The following is an 18,551-nucleotide window of genomic DNA, read 5'->3' as shown; positions in this document are numbered from 1 at the left end:
GAGCCAGCAAGGGCTGGGCGGGGCGGGGCCATGTGGCCCCAGCCTGTCTTGGAGTGTGGAGTAGGAGAGAGCCTCAAACACAGCCAAGGCAAGGGGACAGAGAGCCCTGAGGGTGAGTATGGGGGTGTCTTTAGAACCCAACCCTCGTCTCTCTGTATATTGGACTGGTTTTTAGGGACAATTCCAGGCCCTCTCCAGAGTACTCGAATCAGACAAGATTCTCTACATTCTAACACTGAACCATAGCTGACGGTGGCTAGGGGAGTTTGTTGGGGTCTCAATTGCTGAGCACCCAGTCGACCCCATCTACAGACAGGGAACTGAGCTCAGGGTGGTGTATCTACCCAAGATTCCACAGCTGGTTCCCGAGGTCTAATCACAAAGCCCGAGACAGCCCTCATGGAAACCTCCGGAGTCTCGGCCACACCTGTAGACTCAGTTACTTTTGCTTGCCTGGTAGTGGTGACTAGGCTGAGTGGCTGGCTCTAGGCGGCAGGGACAGCACCACTTTCTTTGCTAAGTTTTTAGAGCCAACTTTTTCTTTTTTAAAGTAAGGTCTCAGTGTAGCCCAGGTTCGTTTCAAACTTGCTATGTAGCTCAAGCTGGTCTAGAGCTTTGCTTTGGAGTGCTGTGATTCTAGGTGTGCGCTACCGCACTGCCCTAATTTTATGACTGTATTTGGAATAGTTAGGGGTAGCTACCCCTGTTCCCCAAAGGATCCTTCAGCCCCTCCAGCACCAGACATCACAATGGTGGTGGTGGAGTGTTGAAGGAATCACGTTTATCAAACAAGGGAGGGAGCTGTGCTTTCCTCAGTCAGGGCCCACTCAATTAACATCTGACTCCAAGCTTAGGCTGGGAATCCTGGTCTGGACACAAGGGCTTGCCCTATTCTAAATGCTAATGAGTGTTGTTCAAGAAATGCTTTCTTAATTAGATTGAGAAAACTGGATTCCCTGAACTTGCAGCAAGACAATATGCCCACACTGGAATTCACCCCGCCAATTCCCCACCCCCACACCCCCTCGCAGCAGCCACTGTGAACCACACTGCGCAGGTCCTGCACAGAAGCTCTGCCAAGGCGTTGTCGGGCAGAAGAGGTAGAGATGAGGACACAGCCACAAGACAGCACTGTTGTGCTCTTGGGTCTCTTGACCTGGTGTGGTGTCCCATTTCTAGGCCGGTAGTTCAGGATGAAGGTGGTAGCAGGTCTAACAGAGCCAAGACCACTCTCAGGACAGTCAGCGCCCCTGTTAACAGCCACATTCGTTAGCAGATTCCACTGTCCAATGCTTTTCCAAGGATTTCTTTACCACATGGCCTCTCACAGTCGTTTTTTCAAGGCTTCGTGGGTAAAGTTATCTTCTCTAGTTACAGCACCAGCTACTTAAGGGCAAGAGTCCCGTGTGTCTGACAGCACCAGTCCAAGGCCTAGAGCAAATCTAGTACTTGTCTTTATCCTCATGTCCTGATTACATATTACTATGGACTTTCAAAAGAAGCCTATGAAGATCTTCCCAAACCTTACCAAAAGCAACTCGTGGGCTGGCAAGACGGTTCAGCCAGTAAGGCATCTGCTGCCAAGCCTGACAATCTAAGTTTGACCCGAAGGTTCCACGTGGACAAATTACTTGTACCAGTTGTTCCCTGAATGCACACACCTCCACATACCATGCACATGCCAGTATGTGCCACAAAACAGTAAAACCTAAAAACAAAACCTCTTATTTCAATATTTCACAGAAGGGGTCTGCTGGGTGAGTCTGTATGTGGTTTGCAAATGAGATCCAGACAGGGGCCAGAAAGAGGCAGGCTAGCTCTAGATTCTGACTGTCTGGATGGAGCTGAATTGAAGAAAGCCCTTCAGCAACCTCAAAGTGAACCTCTTTCCTGAAACTGTAACTTCCAACTAGTACTTGCTGTTTTGCTTTGAACAAGTGCCAGCCACAGCTGGTGAGGTCTAGGTCACTTGCACTGGACTCAAACACTCAAAAGCGAGGTTCTTGAGTGGATACCAGCTGTCTATGTAGACAAGTCTTGGGTCTGAATGACAGGTTTCTTACTAGCTGCCTACCCTGCCTCAATTTTTAAATGCAGGATTTCCCGATTTTTCCTAAAACTTCCCAAGCTGTGCTCTTTTGACCTGAGGCCCTTAAGTTCTGAGACTCAACGTTCCACGCTTCCTCACTCTGCTCCATCCTCAGTGGGAGGCTGTCATGTCACCAACACTCTCTTCCAACCTGGTGGTAGAACAGACCCAGGAGAGAACTGGTGTTCATGACTCTCAGTGGCCAACATTTCCAATGCTGGCTTTTCAAGCTTTCCAAGCAACAGCTCTTGCTTATGCTGGTACAAACTGACAACCAGCTAATACTGTTGCTTCAGTTCACTAGAACTCAGTTCCCCAGAAAATCAAGAGCCAAGCTTAAGTGCTCAGAGTCTCTGCCATGTGCCCATACTAGCTATCTGCTCTCCAACCAGTATTTTGTGGACAAGCTTTCAAGAGATTAAAGCATGAATAAACTTAAAACGTACACATGTACAGTATTTCATATGTAAATGAACAAGTGGATGACTCATGCAAACATGGCATTTCTACTTGGAATAGAAAAACAGAACTAAGGAATTAACAGATCCTGAAAGCTGGGTAGATGAAAAAATACCTCAGCATTTCCGGCCCTCAAAAAAGGGTGAGTTGAGAGCACCCAGCATCCTGGACGCCCGCCCTCTCCCTGTGAGGCAGCAAGCCTGGAGTACATTCCCAGCCCTGGCAGCTGTCCTGCAAGCAATGCATCTACACAAACCAAAAACAGCAACATTCCAGGAACAGTCCAACTCGAACCCCTTCCCCACAGGAATGCTATTCTTGGCAAGACATCTTCCAAAGGAAGCAACATCTGCAAATCTCCTGCCCTGAGGTCAGGGAAAAGCTGAGGCAGCTGAGCAGCACTGCGTCAGCTCTCAGATCCCAGTAGCAGGGGATTTAGAGGGTAAGAGCAAACCTACATGACCCCCTCCTTTTCTCAATTCCCCATTTACCTACTTGCTCAATCCACTGAGCTGGCCATGGTGGCATCCTTAAATAATTCAGCCTCACCCATTTGCTAAACACTTATTAAAGTTTGTTTTAAACAGGGGCACTTTATTTTTTGAGACAGGGTTTCTTTGTGTATCCCTTGGCTGTCCTTGAACTCAGCAATTCATCTGCCTCTACCTCCCAAGTACTGGGTTTAAAGGTGTGCAACACCAGGGCCCAGCAGGACTGAGATTTCTAATGCCAGACCCAGTAGGTATCAGAAACCCACTCTACACCACAAAGCTGGGAACCAGTCCACACCTGCAACTCCAGCACTAGAAGGGCAGAAGCAGGCCAGCCTGACTTGCTTACTGCGTTGAGGAAGCCAGCAAGTTATGTGTAACCACTCCCAGTCACGATTCTTACCAGATAAGATGTAGAGAGTTTAGACAATTTAGGTGGCCGAGTGGAGAAATTCAACTTTTATTTTATTATACACCGAGACCAGCAGTGAGTTTGGGTATCTCCAGGTTCAATGTGCTAGAGAGCTGCCTTAAAGATTAGGGCTTTCCAGCCGGGCAATGGTGACACACGCACTTGGAAGGCAGAGGCATCTCTGTGAGTTCGAGGCTAGCTCTGGTCTACAAGAGCTAGTTCCAGGACAGGAACCAAAGCTACACAGAGAAACCCTGTCTCAAAAACCCAAACATCAAAACAAAACAAACAAAAAGATTAGGGCTTTCCATAAAATTGTCCGGTTAGAGGAATTTCCAATTATGGCTTGAAGAGTTCTGAAAGTAAGTCACTTGGGGCCAAAAGGATGGCAGTAGGTAGTCCTTCCTAATGTACGCACTCCTCAAGGCCAATCTGCAGCCTGGCCAAGATATGTGCTGCAGATACATCCCCCTCCAGGTCATCTATGTGTATGTAGGGCCCATATGATTGTCTCCAGGGGTAGGTTAGTATGTGAGTTCATCTGTGCTCAGTGACTCCCAATCACCAGACTCAAAATTTCGGGAGCCACTTAAGCAAGCACTGTGAAATCAGACTCCCCATCTGGGAATCATGCATGCTAAATTTAAGACTTCAGAGTAGCAAAGATCTGAAGGGAAGGGACAGCACCCCTTCCTTTACGATATCCAGGAGTAAGAGGGGCTATGCTCACATGGTTGGCGAGCACACGTTTTACCTCTATAGCAAAGAACAAAAACAGAAGAAACCACTAGAACCAAGATGTCTACATAGGTACCTAGAAGTAACATTTAGTTATTGTTCCAACTTAGGCTCAAACTTTTCTCTTGAATTATCATTCCCCAGAAAAAGACACACTGATGCTGGCCACCTTAAAAATTAAGTTTTATATATCCGGGAGGGTTCAGAGGGCAGAACTAAGCCACATTGCAACCAGCATGGCTGCACCCTTGCTTGCCTCCCTCCATCTCACAAAGCAACATTGTATAAAACTGTATTTACAGGAAAACAATGAAAATTAAGAGTGTGTACAAAAGTAGACAAGAGCCAGAATTTAGGGATGGCTTTGGGAATAAGGAATACTGTGTTCCACCCTGAAGCACATTATGTCAAGGAGCGGACCTCAGTGCCAACTTTAAGGAGAACCAGTTGTTCCAAAGGAGGAGCTGAGGGTGCAGAGCTATTGGCTTTAACATTACAGTCTTAATTATCACATCACTGTTCTCCTGCCATGCGGCAGAAGCCAGACAATAGTGATGGGAACAAAGAGGGGCGATCTGACAAGCCCCCAGATGAAGACGGGCTCAGAAAGCATAACGGGTCCGAATATCCTCAAGCTTCTTGGACACTTCAGGTGGGGTTCGGTCCAGCTCTTCAGAGACATTCTTCTGCTTGTTGGGCTCCATGGAGTTGAACTGCTCACAAAGATCTCCATCAATCACATTCTAAGACATGGAAGAGTCAGAGAAGGAAAAAATAAAGATGTCTAAAGAAAAAGGTACATACTATGAAAATACTCATGCTCACAGCCGAGTAGCCATTGTTCAGACTGGCAAAACCTAGTGCAGCTTTGTCTCTGACTATAATATTCCACCACTGAGTATAACCCAACTGATTTTCAAAGACAAGTTATATAAATACCCCAGTTTAGTTCAGAATTCATGATCCTCCTACCAGCCTTCCAATGCTGGGATTATAGGATGCACCACTACACTGAGCTAGAACTAACTACTTGATTTAAAAAAATAAATAAATAAATAAGAGGCCAACAGAAAAGGTCAGTGAACGGGCTTAGGATTCCCTTTCCAACTTACCTTAACAGGGAAATAATAAGAACGAAAGCTGAGGTGATCCCGTCCACAAAGAGGGGGATGCTCAGATCGCAGGTGCATCTCAACATGCTGGAAGAAGTCGTGGTCCTAAAGGAAGAAACAGAATCTATCTCTGAGAAAGAAGTGATTTCAACTGCTGGACTATGCTTTCCACAACAAAGTACAGACAGGACACCGAGCTTTCAAAAGCCAGGGTCTCACTACAAAGTCCAGTCTGGCCTTCAACTTGAAATCATCTGGACAGTGGCCTACTGAGTCTTGGCATTATGTGCCACCATGCCCAATTCTAAGTCATTGACTCTTGCCAAGCAAACATGTCCCATAAGACATCAATCTCAGTTTATTGTTCCTGGTCTTTGGACTACTGCTTTGAGGCTTTGGGCTCAGAATATAACCCTGTACCTACATCACGGCACAGAGGACCTTCCTCAAAGAACTCAAGATTCTATTTCCCAGGCACGTTAACTGCCACCTCATACAATTTCCAGAACACTACTTCAAAGTAACGGCTTACTATCCTAGGCAGATTCAACACCAAGAAACAATCTGAGAAGAATAAGAAAAAGGAAATGTGGGAACTCAACCTCATGAGATGTGAAAGGGACAAGGATGCCAATCCCTCCAGACAATGTGGTATAGACCAGCGATTCTGAGCCTCCAGGAATCAGTGTGGTCTTCTGCAATGACAGCACCGTCTCACCGACATGATAGTTCATGATGACCTCTGCCTGCAAATCAAAAACAGTTTGGTAAGCCCTTCCCAATTCTGTCCTGTATTTCTAAGAGCCTCCAGGCATGTCACACACCTCTCCCCTGTAGGCCTCAGGCATGAATGCCAGGCAAACACTCTACCAACTAAGTCACACCTTAGCACCATTTGCCAGCCTTTAAAACCCAAAACAAGGGGGCTGGAGAGATGGCTCAGTGGTTAAGAGCATTGCCTGCTCTTCCAAAGGTCCTGAGTTCAATTCCCAGCAACCACATGGTGGCTCACAACCATCTTGTAATGCTGTCTGGTGCCCTCTTCTGGCCTGCAGACATACACAGACAGAATATTGTATACATAATAAATAAATATTTAAAAATAAAATAAAACCCAAAACCAATCTAAAGATGCTTTAATATTTTTTTTTATCACTTAAAGCTTTGTGTTCCAAAAGCACAAAGTTCAGATAATTTACAACCATCAACTACCACTTAAAAACCCTTTTAGACAAGTACAGGTGGGTTGTGTTATACAGCACATTTCGGGGTAATTGGACACTGGGATTCTTTCCAAAGGAAAGAAAGAGAGAAAGAAAATCATTAAACCACCATTATTTTAGGTTTAACGCCCCCCCCCCCACAATGACCCAGGTGCTAGGATAAATAGAACTTTTTTGGGCTTTGTTTTTTTTAAATAAATCAAGTTAAGAGCATGCACTGCACTTCCAGGACTGGAGCTCGACTCCCAGCACCCATATCAGGTGGCTCACAAATACTTATAAACTCTAGTTCTATGGGGACCTGACTCCTCTGGCCTCCACAGCCACCTGCATTCATGTGCACATACTACAACACACATACATTTAAAAATAATAAATATAAATCATAAATAGAAAAATTTGTGTATTGCTAGGCAGTGGTTGTACATGGCTTTAATACCAGCACTAGGGAGGCAGAAGAAGGCGGATATCTGTGAGTTCAAGGCTAACCTGGTCTACGGATTGAGTTCCAGGACAGGTCCTAACAACAACCATAACAAGAAAAGAAAAAGAAAATTTTGCTTATAAAGATGGGATGGTGTTTGGCCTGGTTTGCTCTTTGGGCTGACGAGGGAGGGGGACTTGAATGGGAGAGGGGGAGGGAAAGGGGAGGCGGAGGTGGGGAAGAGACAGAAATCTTTAATAAATTTAAAAAAAAAAAAGATGGGATGGTGATATGATCACCTTATGAAAACCACAATATTCATACATTACAAATGAAAGACCATAGAAAAGGTATCAGGTGTGCTTTCTCTTGGGCTATTTTTGCAATCTTACCTTCTGTGAAGCCCCATTGAGCAAGCCCCGGTCCCACAGGGCTTTGTTTCCGGTGGGATCTTCATCAACCTCATCGTTGGTGTTAGGTGGAAGCCTCACCTAAAAAGGGATACCATCTTAGACTGGGTCCTGTGCAAGCTTACCCAGCTCACCAGCACATTTGCCTTGGGTCTTAGCAAACAACCTAGACAGAGCCTGTCTTCTGCTGTTTAGTAGTGAGAAGCCACAGAGAACAAGCGACAAACAAGGGTTCAACACTGCTAAGAGCAAAAACAGACCACAAATGTCTAAGAAATCAAGCTGGCCGAAAACCACATATCAAGAGTTTGGCAAAAGATAAAAAAAAAAATACTTAGTTCAAACTAAACTCAACTTTGTTTGAGACAGTGTCTTACTATTCAGGCCTTGGCTGGTCTCAAAACCATAGGCACCTGCCTGCCTTTGTCTTTTGCTTATTGGACCAAAGGTGTGTGGCACTGCACCTTGCTTGAATTCATCATTACTGAACCAGGTCCTGAGGAGAGAATGAAGGTGAACCAGGGCCTAAGGTTTCCCAGAGAGGTAGGACAGGTTGAACATAAACTTTCTTAAGGGTAGGACTGGAATAGGACTGAATTCTATACCTATACTTAATTTTCTGAATTAGAGACTATAACCTTTGCTCCTTTGTTTAAACACACCACAAACTAAGCCAGCTTTCCCACATGTCATGGTCACCAACTCACCACACAAATGTTGCCAAACTTGTCTGCCCCAGCCACCGTGTCATAGTCTAGAAGGCTGGCGGTAGTGACCCATCTGGGGTAGGTGTCATCAGCAAAGATAATGAGCTGGTTCTCGTTACGTTTGTAGCGAACCCAGATGAAACTTTCTTGAACATCAGACACAATTACCCTGTGCCCAATAGTCTGGATCCCAGATATATAATTGGCAATATGCTAGGGAAAAACAAAGATAGCAATTTGTATAATCCTTGAATTGAGAATCTGTAATCCAGAACCTAAAAGTCCAGGTTTCCTCAACTACAATATACAGTCTGCAAACATTAAATAACAGTCTACAGTAAGTACCCAGATGGTTTGGGGTGGTGGTGGGGATAGGGTCCTGGGTTTAAACACAGGGCGATACACACACTAGGCATGTGCTCTACCACTCGGTTACAATCCCCAGTCCTTGCTTGGCTTTAAAAATGTTAAATTGTGTATGTGCACATACATATGCACATGTGGAAGTCACAGGATGACCTTCAGGAATCAGCTCTCTCCTCCCACTAGGCTGGTCCCAGAAATCCAATTCTGTTTGGAGCAGTCAAGAAATGAGATCATCTACTGTCTCTTTTTCAAGATACTCCCAATGAAATAATGATTTTAAGGACTAGTGCCACCATCCTGCCCACAGCAGTGCATTTACCTTATTTTCACACTTTCGAAGTAACTTCTTTTTCCCCAGATCATAGACTCGTAAAAGCTTCCCCACACCAATCAACACCCTGCCCTGGAATGGGGCAATGGCAGCAGGAACTTCTTCCACTGGAGTCTATGAAAGGAAAAGAATGTCATGGCAGCGCTCAGAGAACACACAGCCAACAATACATTCACCTAACCCTTGACACAGAACTATTTCTATAAACGGCCATCAAGAAGACAGACAACAAGTGTCACTTTGCTCACCATACAAATAAATTGCGCATGCATTGGGGGAGGGGGAGGGAAAGGGGAGGCGGCTGGGGGGAAGAGACAGAAATCTTTAATAAATAAATAAATTGCACATGCAGCAGTCAGTCCCCACAAAACAGTGCATTTGAGTAGAAAGGTCCTAAGGGTTACATTTTACCCAGCAAGAGATGCCGCAAGTAAGGCATACTCATTGTCTGGTAAGTGCTGCTCAGAAGCCTGTACTAGTTTGCTAACAGCACGACTAACAGCAAAGTCAAGCTTGAAGAAGCAACTGAGGTTTGTGAAGGGAAGAGAATGCTACTGAAAAGTGACACCTTAGTTTTAAAACAGAGATGTTTAACATAATGGAGCATGGTATTTTATATTCCTCAGAGGAAGCATCAGATTCAGATACTGTTAAATAGACGACAGATCATAAAATACTAGTTAGATTGTAGTAAAAGATAAATAACAAAAAAATTACATTTTAGAGAATATATTTCAGTGGCATTAAGTGTATTCACACTGCAGTAATAACCAGCATCATGTACAGAACGCTTATTGTTTCCCCAAACTAAAACTGTTCTATTAAAGAGTAACTTCCTTGAACCTATTAATTCTTTAGCTGATGATGAATTCTAGACACGGATTGCTGCCTGCTTAGTAACACAGTAAACAAGGGGCCAATTCACTGTGTTCTCACCATTGTAGGTGGTGAGAAGCCAGGCTTCCTGCGCCAGGCACAGGAACATCACTCAAGCATGAAGGTCCTGGTATATTCCACATGCTTCCCAAAGATCAATTAGTCAACAAACTACTGTCCAAAAGATTCAACTCAGTTTGGCATGGTGTTGTAATCCCAGCACTCAGAAGGCAGAGGTAGGAAGATCTTTATGAGGTTAAGTCTCATAAAGCGAGACTGTCTCAAAACAAGAACAAAACATCTAATCCCCCACCCACAAACCAAAGACCTGACCCAGAAGTTTAGCACAAAGTGGGAGAATCCAGCAAAATATAAGATCCAAGAGAATCAAAACAAAACAAAACAAAAAAAATCAAGCTGGTTCTTACCTTGTGTAAAAACTCCAACTTTTCTCCATTGTTCACAAGCTTGTATGTATAGACAAAGCCCCCTGCCACAGAGCGAGGGCTCAATATCAAATCCTTGGCCACACCCACTAGCACATACCAGTCTTCACCAGTGTTGGAGAATCTACACACTGCCACACTACGAATAGACAAAGAAGGAAAAGGCAGGCATTAGTCAAAACCCCAAGAACCCTCAATCACACTACCAACACCCAGATAATCTCACATCCTACCTGAAGGCTGCCTCATTCTGTTCCAGCTGGACAAGGTCTAGCGTATTCCCCTGGATAGGGTTCATCACACGAATCACAGAGGCCCACTGCCCATTGCCAGCCTTGGGAGCTCCAAAAATAGATTCAGGGAGGTTTTCATTGAGGAATGCTGCTGCCATTTCTGCAGCCAGCTCCCGCTCATCCTCTCCTGCTGCTTCCACCATTTCCTAAATGCAAAAAGCAAGAAGAGGTAAGAAATGAGAAGTAGTAAAGTCTGTCACCTCAAACCAGAATCCCCCAAACAGAGGCTCAAGAGCATTGAGACAGCTCCACTGGCAGAGGCACTTGTGGTCTACAATCTGAGTTAGAACCCCACCCCCTACAAAAGATACTGAACACCATATTCATGTCTGCACTCAACCACTCCAATATAAAATTTAAAAAAAAAATTCAAAGAGAAATGCAAATAAGGAGATCACTAAAAGGAAAGCCAAATACTAGTAGTTAGACATCTGAGAAGTGCCAACAATTTCTGGAAAAAAAAAAAAAAAAAAAAAAGCCCACACCCCCCCACCACCACCAACAGCCCAGAAATTAAAACCTGCTTTCCAAAGTGTTCTCTGCTTTCCCTGGCCAAGGCCAGTTATCTCTTTTCCTTTAAACTGATTATGGTTCCCACACGGCTGGTCTAGTTGGCAAACAGTTTCTGATAAGCTGGTACTATAGGGGAAATCTGGGCTCTCTAGGCTCAAATTCAGGCATCATATAACACAGCATATTCTGGAGGTTCAAGAACTAAAGAGCAGTTCCAAAGAGGGAGCTGAATTTTGAGTAATCCAGCATATTTGTCCCAGGCCACAAGAAAGCTTCTAAAAGCAATAAACCAGGCAAAGAACTTCACTTAAAGGTCCTGAAAAGGGCCTGGTTTATGGTTTTAGCCTTATTTTGTACTCCTAGGAATTTAACCTAGAGCTTTGGACATGTCAGACATGCATTATACCACTTTATATACAAAGCTTGGTTCTTTCAAAAGTAACAAAGACAGCCAGTCAGGTGTGAGGCACATCTTTAATCCCAGCACTCTGAAGGTGAAGCCAGGCGGATCTCTGTAAATTCAAGGCTAGTTGTAGTTGGCTCTACATAGCAAGTGCCAAGACAGCCAAGACTGCATGGCAAAACCAACCAACCAAAACAAAAAAGTCTACAGCTATGTGTGATGGCGTACAAATAATCTCAGCACTTGGGGAGCAGAATCACCTAGAGTTCCCAGTGAGCCAGAGTTATGGTCTGACACCCTGTTTCCAAGGGGTGTGTGTGTGTGTGCTTGGGCAGGCTGGGGGTGCAGGAAGGGAGATAATTATAAATGTTTTAAATTTCAACTTTTCTAACAATTTCATTTTTAAAACTGCACCTCTGGAGGTCAGAGTAATTACCTCTGCCATCTGCTGCTTTCTCTGAGCTTTTGTAGCCTCAGTGTAGGCATTGTGATCTGTCTCAATGATGATAAGGTTGTTACTCTCAGGGTGAATGACAAATTTCCTGGGTGTGTACTGCAGTGGAAAGGCTACTTGATTGAAGACAGCACCAAGTTTCTCCAATGCCAAAATCCTACAGTAACAGACAGGGGAGTAAAAAAGTCACTCACTCAGCCCAGTAACTGATGAGATGAACCATGACCAGCCACAACACACAATTGTGGAGGCTCTAACAATGACATCAGGCAACATGAGATGACAGCTCTCTAAGCTTAAAAGACAAAAATCAGAAAGGTTTCTCTTTGGCAACACATCCCAACTTTTCACTGCAATTTTGTTTTCATCACGAAAATATATTAAAATGGTCAAAATTTTTCATTCCATAGTTAATACAAGAGTATGAAGTTCATGAGCCAAGGAGAAGGTTCAGTTGGTAAAGTGTTTGTATGGAACCCTGAGGACCAGAACGATGCATCCCAAAACCCATGTAAAAAACAGGGCTCTATTAATACCTGTGCTAAGGAAAAAGACAAGAGGATCTCTGGAGCTTGAGAGCAGCCAGTTTAGCCAACTGGCAAATTCATTTTAATGAGAGATCCTGTCTTGAAAAAGGTGGAGAATGCTCGCCCCTTTTGAACTTAGGAAAATGGGGACTAAACTCTCATGCAATAGTCAATTTTATTCAGAGACTCAAACAATTAATTTAGAGTTACATGAGTAAGGTGTTCAATCACAAGAACAAGCGGCACGTGGCAAAAACATGTTTTTCCACAGAGGCATAATGAATCACAACAGCTGAACAAGTTTTTACCACATGCAGTTTCTCCTTGTGATTGAGTACCTTACTTACCATGTTTCATAAAATAAGATGGATGCTCTTCTGAACAAGAACCACCCCGGCTTCTGGAAATCTTTGACAATGCAAGAATCAACAAGCACCAAGACCTACACATTCTTTCCAATAACATACAGACACCCAAGTGGATGAGTGATAATATACATGAAATGTACATTACAAATAAAATTCTGCAAGCTAGAAAGAGATATGTTGCCAACTGTAAATTAAACTTCGAATACGAGAAAGACAATTTAGAAAAAAGATCCTAGTCTTTAAGGAAACGGCACAAAGACTGGCAAGTTTAATTCTCTAACATGGCAAATGAAACATGCTGCTCTAAGTAACATAGCCAAAAATTCATTCTAACAGTCAGACTGACACAGTCACCAGGATTTTCACTGCAGCACTGTTAAAAACATTAACACCACTATCAAGAGATGGCTCCAGCGGGTTAAGATTCCTTTTTATTAAGATTTATTTTTATTTTATAAGTATTGGTGTTTTGCCTACATATATGTCTCTATGAGGGTGTCAGGTCCCCCAGAACTGGAATTATAGATAGTTGTGAGCTGCCATTTGCTGGGAATTGACCCCAGTGCCTCTGGCAGAGCAGCCAGTGCTCTTAACTGCTGAACCATCTTTCCAGCCCCCTAGGCTAAGGTTCTGGGTGGACAAGCTTGATAAACCTGAGTTCAAGCCCTAAAAACCATGAAAAGAGGAAGGGGAGAAAACTGACTCCAACTCCGAAGGGTTCCCCTCTGACCTCCATGAGTGCTGTCTAGTATATTCCATTCATTCTCTCTCTCACACCACAAATATAATTATATACCACAAAAATAATCATGAATAAAAATACATTTAAAGTGAAAATCAGGCTGGTAAGATGGCTCAGCAGATAAAGGTAAAGGGTGGAAGAAAAAGGACTTCACAAAACTTCTTGCTGATTTCACTGCTCACCCTCATAACAATCACAAAACAAAAGCATTCAAGAAAATACTAGATAAATGAACTATGCTACATCTATGTAACAGAACTTCATAATATTGAGTAATTACTAAAATATATCATTAAATGAGAAAAGCATGGTATAAAGCAATATATACAGTATGCTTATTATGTGACTAGGAGGAAATATATTCACACACTACTAGCCTATACATGGACTCAAATATATTAAGCTATGTAAACTAACATAAATGGCCAGTTAGAGAGTACTTACATGCTTAGAAAAGACATTTATTTTAAAAATAAAAAAGCCAGGATATGGGCTGGAGAGATGGCTCAGTGGTTAAGAGCACTAACTGCTCTTCCAGAGGACCCAAGTTCAATTCCCAACACCCACATCACAGTTATTAACTGTCTGTAACTCCAGTTCCAGGGGATCTGACACCTTCACACCAACTATATATATATATGACAGGGCATTCAGAGTTACTTAAAATTATACTTTGATCAGGCATGGTGGCAAATAAGGTCCAAGCCTCAACATAGTGAGACATCTTCTAAAATAAAGTCTCATAAAATAGGAGAAAACACTCAAACTATCTGATAGAAAACCTGAATTTAGAATATATAAAGAACTCTTTAGAATTTGCTGCTTGAATGTCTCCCAAACATCCATGTGCCACAGGCTTGATGCCCTGAGCAATGATAGTGGGAGGCTAGGTAACCTTTATGATGTGGGGCCTGTGGGAAGTCTTGAGGGTATGCCTTCAAAGGGGTCTGCTGCATGCACTGGTTCATTTCCTGACTTTGTTCACTAAATTGTTGTTTTGCCCCATCATATGCTCAGTACCTGTCCAAAGTAGTAAGAACAATGAAACAATCATGGAACAGAACCTCCAAAATCATGAGCCCAGATAAACCATTACTAAGTTACTTGCCCCAGTTAGGTAATGGAAAACCAACTGATATACAATTTGGTTTAACACACACACACACACACACGAATGAGAGGAAACAAACGAAAATTCCCAACTATCTAGTTTAAAAAATGGGCAATAGCCGGCGATGGTGGCGCACGCCTTTAATCCCAACACTGGAAGGCAGAGGCAGGTGGATCTCTGTGAGTTCGAGACGAGCCTGGTCTACAGAGCTAGTTCCAGGACAGGCTCCAAAGCCACAGAGAAACCCTGTCTCAAAAAAACCAAAAGGGCAATAGATCTGAACAGACATCACTCTGAAGTACAGTCAATAAACACTTAAAAATATTGATCCAGGTGGTGGTGGAATATGCTTTCAATCCCAGCACTGGGAGGCAGAGGTAGGTGGATCTCTGTGAGTTCAAGGCCAAGGCCAGCCTGGTCTACAGAGTAGAGTTCCACGGCAGACAGGGCTGAAACACCATCTCAAAAAAACAAAAACAAAAAACCAAACAACAACAACAACAACAAAAAAAACCCCACCAACCAAACAAAAACACAAAACATCGCTAGATATTAGGAAAACACCAGTGTTTTAAAACCACTGCACACCTATGAAGACAACTAGAACCAAAGACATAAAGCAAGAGTTACAAGAATGGGGTGAAACAGTAAGTCTATCTTCTTGGCTACTATGAACTTTGAGGGGTCACCATGTCACTCTCAGTTCTTTTTTCTCTGATCCATCACCATGTATGGCTGGCCTTGAGCTTCACGTGCCTGAGGATGACCCTGAATTTTTGACCTCTTACCTTCCTCACAGAACTGGAATTAGAGGTAACATGAACTACCACACAGTTTAATTTCACTCTTTCAAAATTGTATTTCTGTTGGGCAGTGGTGGCGCACGCCTTCAATCCCAGCACTCAGGAGGCAGAGGCAGGTGGATCTCTAGATTCCAGACCAGTCTGTTCTACAGAGCTAGTTCCAGGACAGCCAGAGCTACACAGCAAATTAATTAAAATGAAGATATAATTCGGTAGATGAAAACACAGTAAGAGTTAAAAGAGATTTAACACTTGCTCTAAAACTAATCCAGTGACACGACCATTTCATCAGGAAACATGAACCTTAAAGTATAAGACTACAGTGTAATAAGTTTTAAAACTTGGCTCCAAAAAAGTCTAAACAGAAGCTAAACGCCAAGCACTGAAATCCTGAGCCAAACTAAATTTCAACTGCAACACCCACTCCCGGTAAAGAGGTGGCTCTTAGCCATTGCTGTACAAACTCCAACTCCGGCAGAACCACAGGCTGAGGCCTTCGCATTGCCCCAAAATAAGGTTTTTCTCACCTCAAAGTGTTGGTGGAAATGGCAACAATGCCTTCAGGACACTGCTCAGAGGCGAAGCCAGATGCAAACTCCAGAGTCTCGTAAGAGAGAGGGGTGAGATGGAAACGGGACTGGTAGGAGTAGCTCAGCCATGAGCGGCTAGACATGGCCAAAACCTGGAGAGGAAAGAGCTCCAATCATACCGGGAAAGCTCAAGCACAGTAGATTGACCAAACACATAACCTCAACTTTGGTCTCCAATTTTAGAAACCCACAAAGGCACTTTTAAGCAAAGGGAGCCCAAAGAAGAGACATCGTAAGGCTTGTTGTATAGAAAAACAAGAACATCAAGCTACAATAATCACAATTCTCAGAAACATAAACGAGAGTCTATTACAAGGCTGGATAGCTGTAGAATTAAATAAGGTATCTTTGAGAACTAGCACAAAGCCTAGGCTCTCTTTTCTATTAGGTAGAGAGTCACAATAAATAACACTATAATCCTGCCATAAATGCAAGGTTTCCAGCTTTTCCCATTCTTGGTAGCCCAGCCTAAAGAAAAGATTCAAAGGATCAATACTGAAATTTTCTATAACCTCACAATGTCACAGTGCTACGCCATGAAGTAATTCTCAGAAAACTCTAGGTTAGAGAACCCAGAACAGCTAGGTAGTGGTGGCGCACGCCTTTAATCTAAGCATTCAGGAGGCAGAGGCAGATGGACCTCTGAGTTCTACGACAGTTTGATCTACAGAGCTAGTTCCGGTACAGCCAGGGATACACAGAGAAACCCTGTTCCCACAACCCCTCTCAAAAGAACCCAGGATTCCTTACATATAGGAAAACCATGTACAAAGTGAATTAGTCAAAAAGTTCACAGTGGCACCAATATCCAAATCTCTTTTTATTACTTACAGCCTCCTGTCCTTGCATTCGGACTCGGAAGAGTTTCACAGGACGGGACCCCAGGTACCTAGTTCGAGTGTCAGACAAGTCCCCAGTGACTGGGTCTAGGACAGTTCTCAGCAGCACACCATTCTAATAAAAAAGATATGAACAGGTAAAGCCTTCTCACAATGGAAACTTTAACTATGAAATTTCCTCTTGACTACTTTAACATAAAACAACAGAAGGATTATGACTTGTTGGTGAAACAGAAAAAAAATCACAACACCCCAACAATCAGCAATTCATTCATTCTCTCATAGTTACTAACCATCTAAATACAAATTCTTATTATATATATATGCATACATGCATACTACACATAGAAAATTATTTTTTTATTTTTTATAATTTAAAAACAGACCCATAGCAAAAAAAATGAGATTTACTGACTATCTTTAAGTATTGTTTCCCCAAAAAGGAACAAGGTTCTTAGAGATGACTGATTCAAGGCTGAAGTAAGAATGTTTATTAATGCAAACAGAACCAACAAAATCCCTTCTTCATCAGACTCAACTAGGGTGATTGTTGACCCTAACTCCTTATCTGTAAAATTAGTGACTGAAGAAGGGGTGGTGGTGGGAGAGAGCCTTTATCCCGCTCCTGTATAAACTATGTTTCGGGCAAAGGAATAGACCTCATTTTGTCTTATAGAAACTTGATTACAAACATTTCCAGACATTGTATACTCCCTAATGGGAAGCAACACTGAGCGAGCAGCAGTACTTTAACTATTTCCCTTACCCAAAATAGTTAGGATAAATGTCATCAACTTTTGTTTGTTTTTTGAAAACAGGGTGCAACAGTCTCCATGCAACAGCCCTGGCTTGTCCTGGAACTCAGGTCTACGCTGCCCCTGGCCTGCCCCCCTGCTGGGATCAAAATCATGCTCCATCATCTGCCAACTTCTATGGTCTGCACTAACCATAAATTTTCAGGAGGAAATTATAACATGCAAAGTTTCAGATATTCAGAAACTGTTACTAATTTTGGTGGGTATGACATTACTACTTACTTAAAGCAAAATACTATGGTGGTAACATTACTAGATATAGGTAGAATAATTTATTGCCCTGGATTTACTTTAAAATACTCTAAGAAAAGGGGGAGATGAAGGCTCATTATATTAGTTTGTGTCTCATGCTGAAGCATTTCTAAATGAGAAAGTAAAATTTAAAAAGCAGAAAACTTCATCTAAGTGATGTCTCTATGTAAATACTGATTAAGGAAATAAAAAGTACATAGTGAGAGCACTGCTACTATCTTATGCTAGGCTTCTGCTTTCCAAAGTGCAATGACAAGCTCAGCTGCCTTGACTACTGGGACACCCAGGGCTTCACTAGAGCAAATGTGGTCAATTATGAGCTGTGAGGCATTTCAAAAGGATGGAGAACTATGGAAACTACATTATGACTACTAAGGCCTCTCCAAGGCATCAACCACAAAGTATTTTTTTTTTTTACCAGATATGAAGACTCTTTGTGCATACTATTTCCAGGCCTGCCTAATATGCTTTTTCTTAAATTAAAAAAAAAAAATGTACTGAATGCCAGAAGAGGGCACTAGATCTCATTACAGATGGTTGTGAGCTACCATGTGGTTGCTGGGAACTGAACTCAGAACCTCTGGAAGAGCAGCCAGTGCTCTTAATCTGAGCCACTTCTCTAGTCCCCACCTGTATGCTCTAAATAACTAAGAAAAATGAATCTATGACAGCACTATAAAATGACCTTCATAAAGTGGCTATCTGGAACCATAAGCAAAAAAAAAAAAAAAAAAACATAAAATGAAAAAAAAAAAAA

At 42.8% G+C, this 18,551-nt stretch overlaps 1 protein-coding gene across 1 annotated transcript in view; it reads right to left on the bottom strand.

Moving 5' to 3' along the window:
• Positions 1–4,355: 4,355 nt before the first annotated feature.
• Positions 4,356–18,551, bottom strand: part of Sf3b3 (splicing factor 3b subunit 3) — a 39,420-nt gene continuing 25,224 nt past the window's right edge. The window contains exons 16-26 of the mRNA XM_050143443.1: positions 16,720–16,842; positions 15,826–15,980; positions 11,730–11,904; positions 10,318–10,523; positions 10,067–10,223; positions 8,751–8,876; positions 8,066–8,278; positions 7,341–7,439; positions 5,904–6,047; positions 5,302–5,406; positions 4,356–4,932 (exon numbers count right to left, since the gene is read on the bottom strand). Of these exons, the coding sequence (XP_049999400.1) occupies positions 4,792–4,932; positions 5,302–5,406; positions 5,904–6,047; positions 7,341–7,439; positions 8,066–8,278; positions 8,751–8,876; positions 10,067–10,223; positions 10,318–10,523; positions 11,730–11,904; positions 15,826–15,980; positions 16,720–16,842 (1,644 nt within the window). The 3' untranslated portion in view covers positions 4,356–4,791. The remainder of the gene's footprint in view (positions 4,933–5,301; positions 5,407–5,903; positions 6,048–7,340; positions 7,440–8,065; positions 8,279–8,750; positions 8,877–10,066; positions 10,224–10,317; positions 10,524–11,729; positions 11,905–15,825; positions 15,981–16,719; positions 16,843–18,551) is intronic.

The sequence above is a fragment of the Alexandromys fortis genome, unplaced genomic scaffold (genome assembly GCF_014885135.2).
Source record: "Alexandromys fortis isolate MF-2015 unplaced genomic scaffold, M_Fortis_MF-2015_v1.1 scaffold_1, whole genome shotgun sequence".
NCBI lineage: Eukaryota > Metazoa > Chordata > Mammalia > Rodentia > Cricetidae > Alexandromys > Alexandromys fortis.
The sequence above is the reverse complement of the archived record's forward strand: the minus strand, read 5'-3'. Positions and strand labels throughout refer to the sequence as shown.